The sequence below is a fragment of the Arachis stenosperma genome, chromosome 1, assembly GCF_014773155.1.
Source record: "Arachis stenosperma cultivar V10309 chromosome 1, arast.V10309.gnm1.PFL2, whole genome shotgun sequence".
NCBI lineage: Eukaryota > Viridiplantae > Streptophyta > Magnoliopsida > Fabales > Fabaceae > Arachis > Arachis stenosperma.
In genome coordinates, this window is record NC_080377.1 from 94,313,721 (window position 1) to 94,335,963 (window position 22,243).

The following is a 22,243-nucleotide window of genomic DNA, read 5'->3' on the forward strand; positions in this document are numbered from 1 at the left end:
CACCACATAAAACCCTCTTTTAACCTCCTTGCAACTTTTGTGATAGTGCACCAGATTTTCGAAGCATGCATAGGGCAAACTAGCTCCAAAGACCTATTCCCTTGCATATATTTTGCAAGCATTATGCGCACCCAAAGCTTGTTTCTTTCGTGAAAAATCTGCCAGACCAATTTACCCAGGAGAGCCATATTAACACTACGAGTATCTCGAATACCAAGACCCCCATATCTTTTGGGAGTTACCACTGTACTCCACTTCACCAAATTCAAGCCCCGCTCATCCGTCTTGCCTTTCCATAAGAAATTCCGCAGGATGGAGTCAATCTTGGAACTAACCTTATTGGGAAATAGCTCAACTTGCATCTGGTAGATAGGGAGGGAAGATGCCACGGACTTTATAAGGCAAAGTCTGCCAGCCCTATTCAGGAGCCGGCCTTTCCAGTTAGACAATCTACTTCTAATTCTCTCTACCGACTCTAAGCAAGCTGTTCTAGAGGCTCGCAGGTGATTGAGATTAACCCCCAAATACCTACCTAAGTCGTGAGCAAAACGGATTGACGACACACCAGCCAGCAGCTCCCTTCATCTATTAGTCACATTCTTGGAGCAGATAGCTTTCGACTTATCTAAGTTCACCTTTAGACCAGAGGCCTTGCAGAACAAGTTCAAAGAATGCATGACTTGCTGAACTTGGGTTTTACTAGCTTTACAGAACAGGAGGAGATCATCAGCAAACATAAGATGGGAGATCTTTGGCCCTTTCCGCGAGACAGCAATCGGGTCCCACACCCCTAATTGAACTTGGCGAGAAATAAAGCATGCTAGCATCTCCATACAAAGGACGAAAAGGAATGGCGACATGGGATCCCCCTGCCGGAGCCCTCTTCTAGGTTGAAAACCCTCTAACCTGGTTCCATTCCACAGAATCGAGAGAGAGGATGCTTGAATACACCTCATAATGAGATTTATAATAGATCTAGGAAAGCCGAAGTTTTCCAAAGTAAATTCTAAAAACTTCCAATTGACCCTGTCATAAGCCTTCTCTAAGTCTATCTTAAAAGCCATAGCACCCTTCTTTGACTTAGTTTTCTTCAAGAAATGAAGTATTTCTTTTGCCACAATGATATTATCAGGAGTTCCCCTCCCAGGGATAAACCCACCCTGATTCGGACTGATAAAGTCTGTTAAGTAAGGTCTAACGCGGCTCACCAGCACCTTAGTTACAATCTTGTATACAACATTGCAAAGACTGATTGGTCGAAAATCCTTCATTCTACTTGGAACGTCAACCTTCGGGATAAGCACAATAAGAGTTTCCAACATAGCTGGATTAATCGCGTCCCCCTGGAAAACTTTTCGAACTAGATCCCACACATCTTGTCCAACAACATCCCAATATTCTTTGAAGAAGTACGCCTGAAACCCATCCGGACCCGGGGCTTTGAGGGGATTCATACTATCCACTGCTGCTTTAACTTCCATCAACGTAACTGACTTTAGGAGGTTCTCACAAGCCTCCTGGCTAAGTGAGGGCTTTGGGAAATCTCCCAAACAATCCACCTCCATGGGTTCAGTGGTACAAAAGAGAGTTTTATAATATGCCAACGCCTCCTTCTGGAGAAGTTCCGAATCATAGGACCAGGATCCATCACTCACAAAGAGCCCATGAATTTTGTTTGCTCTCCGTCTAATAATAGCCTGCATATGGAAAAACTTCGTATTTCTGTCACCGAATCAAACCCATTGTTCCCGGGACTTCTAAAACCAGAGCATTTCCTCCTGGGCAAGGACCGAGTTGTATTCCTCCCTGCACCTACATTCCTCCTCTTTAAGAGCAGCCTCGTCACTAGATTCCAATCTTTTTTGCAAATCATCGAGCTTGCTTTCAAAATTTCTTTTTTTGACAAAAATGTTCCAAAAAACTCGAGAATTGAACTCTTGCGAAGCCTGTTGAACTCTCCGAAGCTTGCCATGAAGGTGGGTGCAATTACCATTCCAAGCTTGATGAACAACACTTTTATAGGAAGGGTGAGTGGCCCATGCAGCCTGGAATCTGAAGGGCCTTCCATTTTTCTTCTCTGGGGCTCCCAAGCATCGAATAAGTAAAGGGCAGTGATCCGAATGCAACTGACTCAGCACTTCTGTGAAAGCTTCAGGGAACATGAGCCTCCAACTACTGTTACTACACGCTCTGTCCAATTTCTTAGCCACTTCCCTGTTACCCTGGACCTTCCTGAACCATGTGAACTTTCTGCCCACTGTTGCTAGATCAAACAGATTGCAATTATCCAGCACGTTAGAGAAGTAATTGCTACGATTAGCATTGTATAATCCCCCTTTCACCTCCTGGGAACTCAGAATTTCATTAAAATCTCCGGTGACAAGCCACGGACCCTGAACAGAAGCTTCAAGAGCTAAGAGGTGATTCCACAGCTCTTCTCGGTTCGCAGGTTGAGGACTACCGTAGATCGCGCTACAAACCCAAGTCCTACCTCCGCTAGCAATTTCTATAGTAAGACATTGTGCCATGGTAGAAATCACTCTATATGTAGCTTTAACATCAGATGACAAAAACCATATTCCCCCTTTATGCCCACTAGCTTCCACTATCCCAATCGGAAAAAAACCCAAGCTTTCCCAATAAAATTTCATGGAACTAAACGCAACATGTGTCTCTACAAGAATAATATAAGAAGGATTAAATCTTCTTACCAATTCTTTGCAGTGAACTCGAGCCATTTTGTTTGAAGCTCCTCTCACGTTCCAACTGATCAAGTTCATAAAATCACTAAACATAAAAACCTAGCTTGATGATGGAACGGTGACTCCCACCTCTCACATCGAGGGTCCTCTGTCTCCTTGCTTGGTATTTCCCTCCAGCACATCGCGTCCTTCCTGCTTGGTCTCATCGTGTTTGTCTTCACCGGCATGATCGGTTGGTGAGCTCTGCAGAGAGGGAGGCCTCCTTCTCTTGTGGCTCGACTTAAAGCTCGGTGTCGAGAAAACAGTTGCCGCGCTCCCTTTGCTCACTCTCAACGAGCTCCCAAGAAAGGAAGGTTTCCCTGTTCTTGTTGCCTTGTCTGTTGGGGCAGGCCTGTTGACCTCTCTATTAGCTAATAGTGGGCCCTTACCAACCCCTTTTGGTTTCATATCATTATTGGGCCTTCTTAGGAAAAAGCCTTTTTTTGAACCTATCTTAGCTTTTCCTTTTTTAGTAACCGTAATCCATTCCTCATCAATAGGTGCATTAATGTCTCCCGAAATCTCATGCAACGTTCCCTGCACAAGATTTGCTTGTTCCACATTCAACGCAGCCTTGACGCCCGCACTTTCAAATTCAAAATTCTGATGCACCATTTTCTTCGCCGGATTAACCGTGGTGGTTGCTGATGGCTTGTCTTCCTTCCAATCCGAAGCGGTGGGCTTTTCCTCCCCCTCTGTCTTCTCACAGTCTCGGGTCACATGCCCAAAGCAATTGCATTTTCCGCAGATTAGATGCAGGTTCTCATATTCTATGGCGTATTCAAAGCCATCAACCAGAATCTTGCGTATCACAGGTTGACCGAGATTGATTTGGATGCACGCTCTTGCATATTTTCCACGCTCAGCTGACTTGGTTGCTAAATCAACCTTAAATCTTGCGTATCACTTGTGAAAGAATATTATAATTATGATAGAAATTAAAATAGAATTAAAAAACTATAAATATGAAAACGGAATTATAAATATACATCAAGGACTAGTAATAAATAATCATTTAACAAATACAAGAGAAATTACAGAAATGGTTAATACTGTAGATTATAAAGTTGCAAATTATTTTCCTTTAAATAAAGCACCACTAATTGAATCTATACAAATTATAAACTTATTCGAAGCAAAATATGTAAAGTTAGTAGAAATTTCGAAAAAAGAATTAAAAGAAATGTCAAAATTGAAAAATTGGTATCAGAACCAAGTTAACGATTAAATGCAACACTTTTTCTTTAAAGCAACACTTTTAATAATACGTTTTTAAATTAATAACAACCACAAAATAAAAAACATCTTTACGTAAAGTTAAAAAGGGCAACTTTATCATAGTAGCCACCTTTTACATATACTCAAACATTACTAAGGGATGAAGATCGTGTAAGAAGAATACACTATGACCATATGAGGATAAGAGGATTGAAGAATGAAGTTGCATCCCATATTCCAACCAAGGCAATAAATATGATCATAAATAGTTACGGTTACACAGGTGGAGTAAAAGGAGTTATACTTATAGACTTAATAGTACCTTACCTGAGACTCTGACTTCAGTACTACTTCATCAACGCGGCGACAAGAAGTAAGAATTCGCATTTGGCCCATATCTCTCACACTCTCACACTCTCACACTCTCTCCTCTTTTACATCACGGATCACGCTCTTCGCTATTTTGAGCCCTATTTTTGCATGCATCTACTGCAAAGTGCAAACCATCTTAGAAAATAAGCAACATTGCTGAACCTAGTTTTTCATTTTCAAGTTACAGTGGTTTTTTTTAAATTATTGTTTTATAATCAGTATTTTACTGCTGTATAGATTGAATTGATAAGCTAGTGAGTACACAACGAGTTCCAAAAAAAAAAAAAATTAGGCATTATAACCTTTCCAAGATTCAATAATGTGTTTGTTATATTATTTATTCAATAATGAATTTCTGCGTATGAAGTATGGAATCCTTTATCAAACTACGACGAATGTAAGCATCTGAACTAGATATCGAAGATTGTTTTATTATTTTACTACTTTTTCTTCCTAAAAGACTCAAAACACAAATATTGAAACTGAAATGCAAACATGCAACACTGAAACCAATCAGATTCTAATTAGCTTTATTTCTGTTGAATTTCTAGAAGAAATAGAGGAGAGTAGCTTAAAGATGGACACTGCAGAAATTGTGGATTTATCTAGTGATGATGAAGGGGGTGAAGCTGGTTCCAGGGCTCTCCATTTTGATTCTGATATTGCGAGTGGTGCAAAGCAACAGAATGTGACCAACAGAGGCCACACACCCAAACATTACAGATCTCGAAGCCGTTCTAATATACAAAATTCTGAAGAAAATATGATCCCCAGCCGACCGAATTCTTGTCATAGTTGTTCTGGTGATTTGAAGCAAGGTCTGTTGCCCGTTGGTGACGACGCAGGTCTCTCTGATTCATCACCAATTTGTGCAGCACTACCTTGTAGGCATTTTTGGAAAGCTGGAAATTATGATAATGGGCTTGTTCCTAAAGTCAGAGTCCCAAGTAATCAAACATAATTCCTCCCAAATTGATACAGTGTAGTTTTTCTAATTGGTTCCATGATTTTAGCTCACTTAATCCTTGTTGCTACTCCTTTTTCTTGTCGAATCGTAGATGCAGGCAACTATCTCAATGTCCATCCTCTGTTCCTTCATTCAAATGCAACTTCACATAAGTGGGCATTTGGTGGTATGCTCAAATGATCCATGTAAATTTTCCCTTTATGATTTTTTTTTTATTTTTAATTGGTCTTTTCCTTTGTTTTCCATTTGCAGCCATAGCTGAGCTTCTGGATAATGCAGTTGATGAGGTGATTTTTTCAATGCATGAACTATGAAATTAGCTGAATTCTTAAATGGGTTTTAAGCTATATAATTTTCTTTGACCTTGTATGGCTAACTAAGCTACTGGTTATGAATAGCTTTCTTCTCATTTTGTTATCTCCCTGCCCTAGAATTAGTTTTCTTTTTGGGTCTTGATTTGGCAGTTTTTAACACACACCACCATAAACCATTTAAGCAGTGGAGGAAAATTGTAAAAATTTAAGAACTGTAAGAATCTTTTCACTTGGGAAAAAATTTAAGCAACATTTCATAACACCATAGATCAGATGTCCACTAAATAGAGGTTGAATTAAGCAGATAACATTTGGTCTTGATAATAAAATTCATTATGTGCCTTTAATGCATCAGTTGTGCAATAGTTGGTTCTTGACGTTCATGCTATAGGATCAAATTTAGTACATACATTTTTAACTACACTTTGATGTCAGATTCAAGTTATACCAATATTTTATTTTAAAATTGTTACTATATAGATTATTGGAACTTCTTATTGTCTATTTCATATGCTGTTCTGTTCCTTTTATGCGTATTTGCATTTCATTTTCTTATTCTTTATTTGCATCATTGGCTTCTGTTCAAATGCTAGATCCAAAATGGGGCTACCTATGTTATTGTAGATAGAATTTCAAACCCAAAGGATAAAAGTCCAGCATTATTGATTCAAGGTATGTTGACTTATAGGAAGTTCCTTTTTATATTTTTGGAGTCTAATTGTTTGCTCTCTATGTGCACACTTGGCAATCAGATGATGGTGGTGGAATGGATCCAGAAGCAATGCGTCGTTGCATGAGTTTTGGATTTTCAGATAAATCAAAATTTGCAATTGGACAGTGTATGGACTATGGCAATATTTTTGTGGTGATTCTGCTATTCTCTTCTTTATTTATATTTCAATTTGGCCATACAGATGGAAATGGCTTCAAGACTGGTACCATGAGACTGGGTGCAGATGTCATTGTCTTCAGCCGCCATCTGAATAATGGGTAGGGGTCTGAAAAAGTGATTCTCTTCTTACCCCCTCCCCCCCTCTTCTTTTCTTTCTCTCCTTTTAATAGCTTTGGAGAAATGCTGAAATATAAGGTGATTTAGAACATAAGTAAAGTATTCTTAGTCTACTCTTAGGAATTTTAACCTTTTGTCAATGGAGGATGTAAGCATATACATGTTTATCATCTTATTGGTTATTTCCTTCCCAGTCTATTGATATCTTATTGTCTTTGCTCATTCATGTGAAAGGATGGCAATAACTTCACAAGAATACTGAATTTATGTTGACCAGGATACTGACTCAAAGCATTGGGCTTCTGTCTTATACATACATGATGCAAACACAGCTTGACAGAATTGTAGTACCCATGGTAAGTGATGTGTCCCAATTTTACTACTTGGAGGGTTCTTGGTTATTTGGTTCATTGATTGAAGCAGTACTTATGCTGATTTATTTATTTGAAGTGAAATGGTAACTGTATATATGAGGGTCTAGAGGATTTATCTAGAAAACTAGCTATCGCTATGTTCTGGTGTCCTTCATCCTGATTGGTTGAACTTGAATTAGCAATTATCATGTATCCTTTTTGGGTAAATTATATATTGTCTCCTTAAATTATAGCCTTTTCTCAACTTAACTCCATTATATCTCTCAATTTCACTTAATCCTCCATCTTTGTGGCTTAGTATGTGCGGATTTAGTTCCTAGAAATGTGGAATTAATGGTATTGTCTGCGGTGTTGGAGAATTTGAACACGAAAGAAGATTGAGGAGGCTTAATATCATTCATGAAGGGGAGGGTTCTTGTGGGATGGAGGTTGAGGATGTTGGGCACTTATTTCTATATGGTGATTTTGTGGGTGAGATATCAGAATGGGGGAGTTGAGTGGGTAATGCCTAGAAACACAAAGGAGGCATTGGAGGTGTGGTGTGGGATGGAGAGGGTAATGGTGAAAAGAAATGTGTTGATGGGACTTTTCTTTGCAACAATATGCTCAGTGTGGAAAGCACAAAATGAGCTTGTATTTGCAAATAAAATACTAAGGAGGGGGTGGGGGGGGGGGGGGGGGTATGGGAGGCAGCGGAGTATTGGAGCAGAGTTTTGGTGGAAGAAAAAAGAAAACTAAGGAAAATTGGTTAGAAAAGATGGTGGGTGTGTGCATGCTATTTACCTGGTAATGGAAAGTATGGGGTTGGTGGATATTTTGAGAAAGAGGAGTGGGGCTCGAAGTTTATGGTGATTGAAATGACTGAAGCTACCTTGGAGCAGTTTCTACAAGTTGTTCTTGAGGAGCTAGAGATCTCAAATGAGGAGGTGGAATTCATGGTACAATCGAGACTCATTCTTGATGGACTTGAAGGGAAGAAGATTAATTCGTTTTCATGGGAAATAAGGTTTGATTGGAATACAGTGTGCAACAAAGAATATGCTTTAAAGATTCACAATTTGTATGGGAAAGTAAACGAGAATTCAGCTGGTGGAAACAATAATGGGAGGAGCTATCTCATCTTGTGTGTTCTTAGTAGGTATATGGTTCATGGGTCTATGATTAGATTTTTCATATTCTTTTTAATGTATTGAATGTACGGGGTGCTATTCATGCTTTGCTTCTCTCTCTCTCTCTCTCTCTCTCTCTCTCTCTGTGTGTGTGTGTGTGTGTGTGTGTGTGTGTGTCTCTGTGTGTGTTTTATTGACCAAGTGATCACGTCTATATCAGGTGCATTATCAGATCAATACATCAAGCGGATCCTTCGGAATATTAAATGACCAAGAGCATTTTATTTCCAATTTGTCCATAATGTTGCGCTGGTCTCCATTCACATCAGAAATAGAACTTTTGAAACAAGTTAGTTTCTTATTTATCTGTTGATCGTGATTTTGCTGAAACTGCTTATCTTTTTTATTCTAGTTTTTCTTGTCATATTGGTGTCTTGCTGTCAATAGATTGAGCTATTGTACAGGTGCTTAGTCAAATTTTGAAGAGGAGAGCCAGAGGCTCTCTCTTATGGGAGGGAATTTATTGTTTAGCATTGCTGTGGTGTCTAGTTGATTGGGTCAGGTTTTGCAATTTGCAGTTTGCATTCTAGTGCTTGAATGTTCAGGAATCAGGACTGTCTTTTACGAACATATGAAATATGAGTTCAGGGTTGATGCCTTTAGGAACAAAGAATCAAAAATTAATGTTAACAGGGTGCAATTTTAATGATATTTTCCGGAGAAAGCCGATTGAAGAAGTTGATAAAATCAAAGGAAGGAGGATATAAGGGAAGTGGAAAGACATACCTAAAGGATTGATGCATCAAATAACCTAATAGCCAGTATACGCCAATTTATCGATACAATTCATAAACCTCTGCTTCTATTTAACAGCATGCATAACAATCTCCTCTAAGAGGAGTTAGGAAACAATTATTTAGTCCTATAAGAGTTTGAGACTATTAACTCAGATATTACAATAAAAAGTCATTAACATGCAACTTCCAATGATAATTCCCCCCTTAGAAGGAAGAAGCACACTAATTATAGTAGCAATTTACCTACTGCCCATGTGGAATAATACAGGCAGTCTGATAACTTTTATGAAACAAGTGTATTTAGATAATTTTATTTTTAAATTTTGTTCCTTTTTTATGCTAGTATATCCTGAGTGAGTAAGGCTGAGACCTTTTTGGTTTATCTGGTGACTCCTTTATTCCACTTAAAGAATTTCAGGTGCCTGGACATATAATCAAGTCACAAATTCTTGCAATAGATTTCATTATTTCATTTGCTTTCTAATTGGCCTGATAATTATTATCATTCTACTGATGGATGATAATGGCTCTGTAAGATGGGGCAACATGAGGAATTTGAAACATGAACAACCTTTTTGAAGTTATTACTTGCTAATATAACATTATATTCTTGTATGTTTTCCCAATTTATCGATTAATTGCATATTTCCTTCAAGGATTGTGATTTATTTTGATAATTCTATTTTTGGCAGCTTGATGAAATTGGATGTCATGGTACTAAAATTATTATCTACAACTTGTGGTTCAACGATGATAGCAATTTGGAATTAGATTTTGATTTTGATACTGAGGTGATATTTTTTGTTTTTATGGTTTTTTAACTTTTCCCAAACGACCATGCTTTAATTTCTTGTATGGAACTTTGATATTAATATTATGGATGTAGGATATTTGTATTGCTGGGGATATCAAGAAGGAGGTTGATGCACTTTCTTCCTGGGAGACATTGAATGAGCAACACACTGCTAACCGGCTTCGATATTCTCTACGTGTATGGTTGATTTTGTAAATTGTATCCAAGTGGTTTAAGAAGGGCTGATTTTTTTTTTTTTTTTCTGATGTTCTTTAGGTTTACTTGTCCATATTGTACTTGAGGTTACCAGAAAGCTTTACAATTATATTGCGAGGGCAAGTTGTGGATCTACATAACATTGCAGACGATCTTCAGTATCCTGAATTTATCTTGTATAAACCACATAGTTCAGATGAGGTTCTTGTCTAACTTTTTGAAAGGCTGCTTCCCCTTCTCCTCCTCCTCCTTCTCTCTCATTTTCTTTTTAACTATATTGTCTCAATGGAAAAATTATCTTGGATTCTTACCATGATCCTTCACCTAACAGCTTTTTCCTTTAGGAGAGTCGATTCTTTATATGCTAGATATGCATATATGGTCGTTTTGATATTGGCAATTAATCTTTCAAACTTCAGGGTAGTGAGTTGCTTCTGTGGAATTTCAATAAGCTAATAATATTTCCCCTTTTGGATTAACTGCAGTCTGCAGTTGTGACAACAATTGGATTCGTTAAGGAAGCTCCTGAAGTCAATGTCCATGGCTTCAATATATATCACAAAAATCGGCTGATCCTGGTAATTATAACTCAACTGAGATCCTAATAAGAAAAGCTGATCAAATGGATGTGTAAGTAGAACAATGAGCAAAACTAATATAAGCACATCTATTTTGATATTTTGGTTTGGAAGAGTACAATTATATTGTTCATGTAGCTGATCCTGCTTAATGGATTAAGAAATGGTATCGGTGGTTGTTCTTCAAGGGTTGCATGGAAACTAGAGGAAATGATATGCTCTATAAAATAATGGTCAAAGGAAGGAAACTGACATGAACAGAGGAGCTTATTTTTGTCATGGAGTAATATCCCAGATTAGTTCCCAAGGAGTATTTTTTGTCAGATACTTTAGTCCCTAACAAGTTTTAGTTACCAAACCAATCCTTAAAAAGTTTTATTACAAAATTAGTTCCACATTAGAGTGCTCGTTTACGTGAAAGAAGTGATTTGAAAATTTTAAGAATTCTCAGAGACTTTCATGTCCTTTTTAAATAACAATGGAGACTGGTTTGTCTAACTTTTTTTTTTAGCAAGATTTGACGTAAGACTGATTTGCCAAACAAAATAAAAGGTTTGGGATTGATTTGGTATTTAAAATTTGTTGAAGACTAAAGTATTTAACTAAAAATTTATTGGGAATTAGTTTGGGCTATTTATCTTTTGGAAGACTGCAGTATGGAAGCCATGTGTTGCATAGAAAGGAAGGCCATGAACACAATCTTATTTGAAAACCATAGTCTATATATAAATCGTGCATATTCTAATAAAATTGATAACCTTGTCATCTCAAAGTCCTTGTACGAAATTTTGCTACAAATTATGAGGGTTCATCGGTGCGTCAATTAGTTGATATTTGACGAAGGAACTGTAAATTAAGCTAGGAAAGTATAGCATGATCAGGTTAAGTTAACAAACAAATCCCCCCTTCTTTACTGGCATCATGTGAAGTTTGTATTATTAAAATGTGTAGTAAGCCTAGCTTAGTAGTGCAAATTCACATGTATTAGATTGTCCAACACAATGGTACTATATAATAACAAAAATGGGAGTCTTCGTATGCATCTTAGAAAATTGGCATACCTGCTATCAAATAGATATTACTAGTTTTCAAAGGTAGGGTATCTTCATTTATTTGTTTATCTTTCTCTGTTGTTCCTACACTTAAAATATAAGCTCTAACTTTTCTATTTACAGCCTTATTGGCAGGTTGTGAGCTATCTGAGAAGTAGAGGCAGAGGAGTTGTCGGTAAGCAGAAAATAACTTGAGAATATTTTTATCCTCTTTATATGAGAGATAAATATGTTCTTGCGGGAGCACATGTTTAACAAGTTCAATTGCATTAACTTATATAAAAAGGAATGCAAGTCAATATCAAACAATGATGGTAGACCGAATTCATTATGCTTTTACAGTTTACTTTATTTGAGTATGTAATCGAAGATGTTACACTTGTGTTCACCTGATAATTATTTGTTAGAGATGTAATCGATTTGTGGTGGATAGGTGCCTGACTATGTTACTCTTGTGCCAGGTGTCCTGAAAGCAGATTTTATTCAGCCTACTCATAATAAGCAAGATTTTGAGAGGACTTCCTTGTTTGCAAAGCTTGAACATCGCTTGAAGGAAATGACGTGGGAATACTGGTATGGTATTTTTGTGTTAGTGGTCATTTGACAGCATGGGTTGCTGAAATAATATACTCCTGGTTGTATATTCTACTCTTAGAAATGAAGTGTTAGTAATTTCTTGATATCCATTAACAAAAAATATCTTCAATATATCTTACATCATATCCATGATGGTATCTTCAAATTGATTTTTATGTATCTATTTTATTACTTCATTTCTCATTATTTTATGAAAATTGATATATTTTCATATTTTTCAATGTCTTTTCTCTCATTTCTTTCTTCATTTTGGAAGTGAATTCAGTATGATAGTGAGGTTGTGTTTGATTTGGTGTATTGTTAAACTTAATATTGAATAGTTTAGAATAGTTTTCTTTATTATTTTTTTTTTTTTTGATAAGATAGTTTTCTTTATTATATAGTATAATGAAAAGTGCAAAACTATCAAACCAACAGAAATAGAGGATCATATATTCAACTTTTAAATTTCATTAAATTAGTTAAAAGGATATTAACTATATTAAAATAAATCATATATAATATTTAATATAATTTATAATTTAAAATAATTAACAGAGCTTTTAGTAATTAGCTCTAAAATAATAAAGTTCTAGTTCAATGGTATTCTCTCAAATCAATTGTACTTTTACTTTTAGTTACATAGTTGCTTAAGTTAGATTAGAATTATTAGTGATAGTGTGAAGATAACCGTTTGTTATAATGTAACATTTTATACAATATTGTACCAAACTTGGTGTGCTTTTATCCTAATACAGTTACAAAAATAATCTCTATAGTCGATCATGAAGTCAAGTCTGAATTTTTGTTTCGTTGTTGGATGTATAATCCATACTCCCGATTTATGCACTTGAGGATTGTTGAATTAACAATTGTTAAGCATTAATATTTGTCATGCCTGGATACTTATAAAATTTTGTAGGGATTGTCATTGTCAACTACTTGGGTATCAGAAAAACAGGCCTAAGTCTCAGGTCCCCATTGATACTTTGCCGCCAAAACCACCTGGTTTTGAAATACCGGTGGCATTGAACAAAAGTACCTATCCACATAGCACATTTGAGCAAGGTAACTGCTTATTTTAGAAACAAGATTTCCCGTTGCTAGCTTAACCACTATTATCCAAACTGATGATTTCTCATTGTGGTTCAAGTATCTCCTACTAAGAGGAAAGAGAGACATGGATCTATGGACCTTCATAAGATGAAAAAGCAAACAAGGGAACAGGATTTCTCAACAAGTGTTGGTTGCAATGATGAGAATATACAGGTCTGCATTATAATGTTGATTGTAATGTTTTGACTTTGGTTTGTTAATATTCATGCATGTTGTTTTAGGAAACTTTTTTATCCAAACATTTTCCAAGTTATTATTCTAATTACAATTAATACTACTCAAACAAAGAGTCTTTATATTCTAGTCATTTTTATCTTGTCCTTTATTATTATTATTATTTGGAGAACTACTGTCATTTCTCTTTTTATTCCACTTGATTTCCTTCGATTTCATGCTCTGGCATTGTAAATCATTGAAATTTGTTTTAATGGTATTTCCACCCTTGCTTTTTGTGTAGGCTACTGCATGTTCTGAAGACCAGGAGGAAGACCAAGGCACTATACACTTGATACAAGTGAACACAGAACTCCATGCAAGGTGAATAAAAAAATTTTACTTACATAGTCATTGCCAGCACTTGATTACTTGGAATGCAGTTATACAATTACTGGGATTGGCTTAAATCTTGTTGCCACATGCCATATTTATAATTCTTACCTTATCTGGAATTGAGCAACACCAATTGTTCTTGCCATGGCATCTAAAATATAGCATGGCAGCTCTATGATGCAAAAACTCATTCTCTTTATTCCCCTTCCCCTGCAGGTGTTTGGAATTTGAAAAGACAAATGAAGAACTTTGCCACAAGGTAATTAATTCTTACCCAGTTGTCAAGGGTACTGGGATACAATCAGAAAACTCCCTTTCAGTTTTCTTCCCTCTTTTTCATATTTATCAAAGGACGTTGCTGAATTTACATCTTAGTTTCACATAACCATCACCACAAAATATAGAGACAACACAGTGTAGCCGTAGCCCGTAGGGATCCAAAGTTTCTAGAGATGGCCCCGTAGTTTTGCCGTTCATATATTTTTTGTGTTAATGTCTATCTATACACAATTGCCCCACTCAGTCGGTTGTTGTCAAAGTCTCTCTAACCCAGTTGTACAGAAAGCTCACATGAGAGGATTGAAATCTAGCCAATTTTTTCCAGTTTGTGCATTTATTTGGAATCTGTTAAATTTAGAACCTTCCATAGAATGAAAATCTTGTTGTTCGACCTTTTCAATTTTGACCATTCAAGAGGAATCATGATTTTACAGGTGACAGAGCTTAGAAGTAAAATTCAAGACGCTAAGCTTGAGTATAATAGCCTTTTGTCTCAAGTGCACTACCAGGACCTGATGCTAACATGTATTGTAGATGGTACACCTCCTGCAGCCTAGCTTTGTTTCTCCAGAATTTGTTTTTTGGTGGAAGGTTCTCTAGTTTGAAATGATGTTGTATGATATGGGGATGGATTCTTCATGTGAAAATATAAACATGGTCATGTGCAGATTTTTTTGGCCCCAATATAGCTCTCGCAAGAGAATATCATATATAGTGAAAGTTATGTGAGAGTTTAGCCCAGTCTATATAGATAACTATTTTTACCTGTAATTATATGAAAGTAAGATACATCCTAATATCTAGCTTTTTGTAGATATATGATACTGTGAGCTTTAAGTAATTAATGCCAATTCTACCATAGAAATTTTATTCTATAAAGGAGGATAGAGTTGAGCTTCTCTACCACTCCCCCTAAAGGGATTCCTTTGGATCCTTACAAGTTACATTCTTATGTTTTTGTTGGATCATGTGAAACGGTTTGTACTAAATGCACATGGCTTTCTCATCTCTAGAAAAAATGTTTGGTTTTCTCATCGAATTCCAAGATCTTGATTTGGGTAACAGTTATGTTCTTAATTTCTTTGCATTCTTCATTTTCTGATCGAAAACTTGCCATGTTATTATTTGATGGAGTATTTCTTTGGTCTTTAAAATATTGAAATTGATATCACAGTTTTTTAAACAAGCTTTTGACACTTATTTAATACTGCTAAATCAAGTTGTCGGCAACTATTATTGCTAATTTGCTATTCATCTTATTGGTGTAATGGTATCATGTTGATTTGGTGGAAATTTATTATACATCCAAGAAAATGTTAGTTTTGTTTAACCTTTTTAAAATTTTAGTTTGAGTTTCCTAAAATTAAATTATCATAAATATTCAAGTATTAAAAACAATATCTATGGGGAACTAAAATATAAGGACTTACATTTTTGTATAACAAAGAAAAAAGTTAACAAACCTCAACTAAAGTTTATTTTTACCAAAAACAGTTTAATATATTGAACATTATTATATTTAGGAACTATGGCGTGGGAAAATGATAGAGAAGACACAAATTTCGAATCAACAATGAATACATATAAACAATGGCGTATCAAACAATTTTTCACTAGTGTGTTTGAACTTGAAGTCAGCGTTTGATGATGTACCAGTACTGTTCCAGTGTTCCCGCTAACTAAAATGTTTAAAAACACAAACTTTGTGGGAAAAGAGGAAAAAAACTTATAGTTTATTTGTTCGTATTATCCACACCTTCCTGTTTGATATCAAAGAAGCATATTGCTGCTGTTGTTGTTGCCATTGAATTATTCTTCTTATCTGGTGAAGGAATCAACCCAAAGGAGGAAGAGTTCATGTGCATGTTCCAATACTCACCATTCCCTGTTTTATTATTATTGTTATTAGCACATTTTGCAGCAGTGCCACCATCTGAACTTGAAATGGAAACTTTCCTCCAATTGCACCATATCCTCAACATGATGTAAATCATAACCAAACATATCACTGTGGAAGTGAAAACAATTGCTACTATGATTGCCGCCACTTGCATATTTGATAGCTGCATTTGCATTTTCCCCCGTGATGTGGAGCAGGGTACCAATGGTGGGCCACACAAGCCTTCATTTTTGAGGAATGAGCTTCTTGGGAACCCCGAAAATGTTGAGGGAATCTGGCCTTCAAGATTGTTGCTAGAAAGATTCACTACATGGAGGCTTGTGAGTTTTCCCAGTGATGAAGGAACCTTGCCTTGTAGCTGATTGAAAGAAAGATTTAGTCTTTCTAGCTTCATAAGGTTTCCAAGTGAAGATGGAATCTCACCGGTGAAGCGATTTTTACTCAAGTCTAAGATCACTTGCAATTCAGCAAGATCCCCTAGCTCTTCAGGTATGGAACCTGTCAAGAAATTCTCTGAGAGCCTGAGCTCATAAAGCTTGCTGCATTGCCGAATCATTGAGGGGATGCTGCCGGAGAGACTATTGCTTTGTAAGTTTAGAACATTGAGGCAAGTGAGATTTCCAATCTCTTGTGGGATTTCCCCTGAGAGATTGTTGTGATGCAGAGAGAGTTTAAGCAAATTTGAGCATTTACCAAGCTCAGAAAGCACCCTGCCATTGAAGTTGTTGTATGAGAGATCTAGCTCACCAAGTGTTTGTAAGATTGCCAACCATGGAGGCAGTTGGCCAGTGAACCTGTTATTACTCAGGAGCATGTGTTCGATTTTGTGAGAGTTCGAGAGTTGAGGTGACACATCTCCTGTTAAGTTGTTGAATGACAAATCGAGGAAGTTAAGCTCAGTAAGGTAGGAAAACTCTGAAGGAATGGCTCCGGTGAGATTATTGTATGCGAGCCGGAGACGGCTGAGGTTCAGGGAATTGCCTAATGTAGAAGGGATGGGACCTGAGAAGCTGTTGTTAGTCAAGTCCAGAATAGTTAGAGAATTTGAGCCAGTGAGAGGAGAGAAACTTCCACTGAACCTGTTGTGGGAAAAATTTATGATTTTGAGGTTCTTGAGAGCAAGAAGTGAACGAGGGAGAGGTCCTTCAAAGGAGTTGTTGTAAAGGGTAATTTTGAAGAGTTCTGAAAGATAACCGAATGTGGGTGGTATCGAACCAGACAAGCTGTTATCTGCTAATGCTAATATCTGAAGACTCTTACAGTACCCCATGCTTGGAGGGATTGGACCAGACAAGTCATTCTGCCTCAGATGAAGAACAACCAAGTCCTTAAGCTTGCCTATAGTTTCTGGAATCGGCCCGGTAAAGTGGTTTCCAAAGAAGTCGATTTCCCTTAAGCTTGTGCAGTTTGTTAACTCTCTCGCTATGGTTCCAGACATCTGGTTATCATAGAGGTAAATGGTGATCAATCTATGAAGCCTTCCGATCTCCACTGGGATTGTACCTGTGAAAGAGTTACCAAACAGGAAAAGGCCTTCCAAGCTAGTAATATTTCCGATTTCCGCAGGTAAAGATCCAACAAAGCTGTTGTTGTTGAGCACAAGATCAGTGAGGTTCTGCAGCATGTCAAGGTTGGATGGAAGCTCTCCTTCAAAGCTATTGTCAGAAAGATCCAACTGTTGGATTGAGGAACAGTCGAGTAGCTCCAAGGGGAATTTTCCATACAGCATGTTTTGAGACAAGAAAAGCTGCTCAAGCTTTGAAGAATCTTTGAGGCAGAAGTTGCTTGGAATGCTACCAGTGAAAGCATTATCAGACAGAACCAGGGACACGAGATTCTGTAATTTGGTATTGAGGAGTGGTATTGGTCCCGAAAGGTTGTTTTCGGACAAGTCTAATGTCTGCAACTGGGTTAGACTGTTGAGCTCAGACGGGATTTCTCCATTGAGTTTGTTTCCAAGCAAATTCAGGTATGTCAAGTTGGAAAGATGACTCAGGGTTTTAGGAATTGACCCAGAGAGAGTATTGTTGGCAAGATTCAAAATTTTCAATGATTTAAGAGAGCCTATAGAGGAGGGAATGTTCCCATCAAGCATGTTGTTTGATGCTGCAAAGTTTTCGAGCATTTCGCAGCCTTGAATATCTTCAGGTATGGTGCCACTAAAGCTGTTACTTTGCAAATCAAGAGAAACCAGATTCTTCAATTCACCGATCCTGAATGGTATGCTACCATTGAAGTTGCAGTAGCCTAATCCCAACACTGTCAACTTTGTTAAGTTAACAATACTAGATGCAATTTCACCTTCCAACATGTTGCCACCTATTCTAAGAACTTGCAAGTTCTTCAAATTACCTATCTCTAAAGGAATGTTCCCAGAGAGAGAATTTGAGTATAGGAGAAGTGTTGTTAGATTTTGAAGCTTAAAAAGCTTTGAAGGGATGGAGCCAGTAAGTGAATTTGAAGACAAGTCAAGTGTTTGAAGATATGAGAGGTGGTTAAACTCAACTGAGATGGAACCTGATATTCCTGAACCAGAAAGGTTCAGACCTATAGCATGTTCTTGATCAAGTGAACATGTTAGACCATTCCAGTTGCACATGTGAGTTGTTGGAGACCAGTTGCTCATGGCTTCTAATGGATCAACAAGTTCTGATTTGATTCTGAGAAGCCAATAGGAATCTGTTTCATTATTGGCCATACTAGAAACAAAATCAGTGCCAATTATGGCCAGAAACAGAAAGAAATGGCTCAAACAAATGTAACCCATTGCACAGTGTTTTCCAATCGTAAGTTTCATTATGGAGATTCAGAAACCTTATCAACGGTTCAAATGGAATGCTATAAAGCTAAGAGATCCATTGTATGTGAAATTGTAGAGAATAAAGAAGGAAAAAGATCAAGTTTAAGATGCTGAGTATGAAAATGAAAGTACTTAAAAAAGGAGAACATGATATGAAGGAAGAATAATGATGAAAACTGAAAAGTGCCAAAGATTCAAGTGCTATGAGGATGTGAGATCCACCTTTTAAAGTAGTTCTACTGAAGCAGCCATGCCTACTCTGTTTAAATAGAAGGTTGACACTTAATGGTACAGATAAATTGCATGGATGTGTTTGTGGTAAATGAAGGGCTTAACTTGTAATTTACATTTTCTAAAAAAGTATAGTTATTATTCCTTTCTAGCCTTTTAGTTTCACAAGGGATTTGGTGCCTCTCTCTCTCGCGAGTATAATATGAAGAGTTTAAACTAAGTACAAGAAGCTATGAAATATATCATTCCCTTGGTTAAAAGGTTACACAAAGTAGGCCAATTTTTTTAAGATAAAAGTTTAGGTATATCTGTCAATAACAATTCTATTGAAAACAAAGTATGTTCTCAAATTCAGTAAGTATTTATAGAAATATTTATAAGATTAATATTACACGACTAACCAAATTTATTATTTTTTGGTTAATATTCTACATCTTTAAGTACTAATTCTAAATTCTAAATCTTAATAGTATAAAAATAAGGATTATGCTAAGTGTACACTAAAATTAGCTATTAAAGTTAGCTACTAGTATAAAATACATGCTAGAATATAAATACACATTAAAAATAAATTAAATCACACATATATTTATACGCAAATACATTAGTGGCTGATTTTGGTGTACAAATAACATTTTCCTAAAAATAAAATATTAACTAAGTCTTAATTAATATTGATAAAAAAAATATTAAGCTCCTAAAATTTCTTTAAATAAAGACATATGATAAAATTACTAATTAAAAAAGAGTTTATAAAAAAATATACAAAGTTTAAGTTCTCAAAATTTTTATTATGCATTTATTAAACTAAAAGGTTCAAAATTTTCAAATCGAATAGTTATCGGCACAAATAGTCCACTTTCTATATGCAAAATAATTTGGTTCACATTGTTGTTGTATAAATTCATAGCATACGAAAAGAAACTTTTAGAAGTAATTTTGGATCACAGAAAATAAATAAAGAAACTTGAGCGTGATTTGACTTAACAAGCTAAGAGTACCATTAATTTCGAAATCAGAAAATTTCAACTACATTGGTACAAACACATTATACCATCGTAATACTAAGATTTCTTCTTAGGATGTTTAAAACATGACATACCGTGCATTTGCCATTATACTTGTCTGCTTGCCGTGATAAAATTCTTCAAGTTATCAAAGAAGAGGATAATAATAAGAGGAAAAGATAAATAGGTCTTGATTTTATTATTTGAAAATACATAAGTTTTTAACTAATTAAAATATAAAAATATTTTTTATTTTTTTTATTTTTCATTCAGAATATAGGAAGACAAGTAGTTTTTCAGTAGAATTTAATGTCTCACATTTTAAAAAGTGAAGAATATTTTATATTTTTAATTAGTCAAAAATTTATTTGTCTTTAAGATAAAATATGAGAGATCTATTTATCGCTTTTCTAATAATAAAACTAGTAAAGATTTTTAACTTTCAAGCATATGCATGATTATACATGAGAAAGTGAGTCACTATGCGTAGGGAAAATAATATGTGACTAGCGAGCTTAACTTTTTACACTTACATTCTTTTAATTTTCTTATTCCTTAAGATTATTTCCCTTTTTAATTTTTTATTTTCGTAACTAGTTTTAATTTGCTTCCTTTATGCACAGGACAGTATTAGGTGCCATCATCGTCGTGTTCTATATGTATTGTTTTTCTATTCTACTATCAAAATTGATTATAGAGGGTTAAGGCATCTTTTTCTTCACAAACCTAAACACACCTAATCTTATATTAAATTATGAGAAGAAAACACGAGAGACAAAACAACCACATTGGCTTTGGTCAATCACTCTTCATAATATTAGTACAATACTAGTCTTGAAGAGTCAAAACCATTTGAGGTTTGGTGTGCAACATTCAAACCATGTCGTGTCAGCCTAATTAGCTTCAATAATATTGGATTAATTAAACACTTAACTTTAGTCTAAAAACTATAAGACTTTTTATTTACGAAAAAAACTCAACAGAATAAATTGGAGTAAAGTACAATGTACAAGAAACAAAAGATAAAATACTCAAACAAAATATATTCAAACACAAATAAATAGGATAGGATATAAAGTAGAAAAACATAAGAGTACTACTCCAGAACCGTGTTCATTGTTCGCAAATTCTTAGCCACACTCTTCATTGTTCGCAAAGGATCTCTCCAGCACCTCTATTCGTGCTTTCTGAAAGACATTCTCATTTCTACTAAACTAAATATTTCAGATCACTGCATAAAATTCAGTCATCCAACTCTTAGAGTTTCTTTTCTCATCATAGCCACAACCTAACATTCAAAGTGCTCTTCCGTAGCTGCGAAAATGGCCCACAACTAAGACCCATCCTCCACTAAGACCCATCCTTCAAATGCGTTTATGGAAACTGTACTCCTCTAGCCACTCTAGGGAGACTATGAGCCTATCAATCCTACTATAGGACTTTTCTTTGAACCATGTATACATTCTGTCATTAATTAGCAGACCCATCAGTTCCATATCAATTAACCATATGCTAAATTCTTTTGCTGACACTGCTAGACTAATATTTCAGTTTCTCTTTTCAACATGTACCACCTCATTAAAATCATCCATGTAGCAGAAGAAAACCTGACAAAAACTGTTGATAAAATTCAATTCCTCTAAAAAAATCTAGCTTCTCTTCACTCACTTGAGGGCAATGGCTATACACTAGATCAGACAGAAAGTACAGTAAATTTTTCAAAGGATTCCTTTACCACACAACCACCGGCCGCCTTTAGAACAGTTCAGCTTCTTAAAAAATTATCATTTCACATGAGCACCAATCCTCTCCATGTTTCCTCTGCCCTTACCAACTTCCAATCAATAGAATCATTCTCCCAAAGACCAATAACATCAAACCTTGCGATCAACTTCTTTTTAGTCTCAACTAAGCCTAACATCTCTATCTTTTGTAACTAAAATTTTAAATCATATTCTTTCTACCTACAGCCCCCAAATTCCTCACATTCTGTGCGTTAAAAATCATTTGACATAATTAATTTAATTAATTATGACACGCCTTGCTAAGATTTTTCGGTATACTCCTACACGCTCCCCCCCCCCCCCCCCCCACCTCCCCCTCTTTTTTGCCTATCTCCTTTTTTGTGCTAGTGCTTCATTCTATGCTTACAAAATCTCCATTATTTCATCCCCTGCTTAATAAGCAATTACTCTTGATTCAACAACCAAACTCCAAACTTTTTTATTTTCTGTCATTTCCACCA

The 22,243-nt window shown here is 36.0% G+C and overlaps 2 protein-coding genes across 4 annotated transcripts; one reads left to right on the forward strand and one right to left on the reverse strand.

Moving 5' to 3' along the window:
- The first annotated feature begins 4,239 nt into the window (after positions 1-4,239).
- LOC130937464 (protein MICRORCHIDIA 6-like) lies at positions 4,240-15,067 on the forward strand. Of its 3 annotated transcripts, none has more exons than XM_057867082.1 (20): positions 4,240-4,332; positions 4,883-5,278; positions 5,390-5,464; positions 5,551-5,585; positions 6,206-6,284; positions 6,365-6,451; positions 6,527-6,602; positions 6,899-6,977; positions 8,325-8,453; positions 9,594-9,692; positions 9,788-9,892; positions 9,971-10,111; positions 10,396-10,488; positions 11,664-11,715; positions 12,002-12,113; positions 13,039-13,184; positions 13,270-13,385; positions 13,690-13,769; positions 13,998-14,040; positions 14,495-15,067. In XM_057867082.1, exons 2-20 carry the CDS (start codon positions 4,909-4,911, stop codon positions 14,615-14,617), a joined length of 2,040 nt encoding a protein of 679 aa, XP_057723065.1. In that variant the 5' UTR covers positions 4,240-4,332; positions 4,883-4,908; the 3' UTR covers positions 14,618-15,067. The 3 variants fall into 3 exon arrangements, with proteins under 3 accessions (XP_057723065.1, XP_057723066.1, XP_057723064.1); XM_057867083.1 differs by lacking the exon at positions 4,240-4,332 and adding an exon at positions 4,659-4,728; XM_057867081.1 differs by lacking the exon at positions 4,240-4,332 and having other exon boundaries at positions 4,799-5,278.
- Positions 15,068-15,617: 550 nt separating this feature from the next.
- On the reverse strand, positions 15,618-18,819 carry LOC130937996 (LRR receptor-like serine/threonine-protein kinase GSO1). The gene has a single exon (XM_057867121.1). It carries the CDS (start codon positions 18,755-18,757, stop codon positions 15,794-15,796), a length of 2,964 nt encoding a protein of 987 aa, XP_057723104.1. The 5' UTR covers positions 18,758-18,819; the 3' UTR covers positions 15,618-15,793.
- Between the last annotated feature and the right edge of the window lie 3,424 nt (positions 18,820-22,243).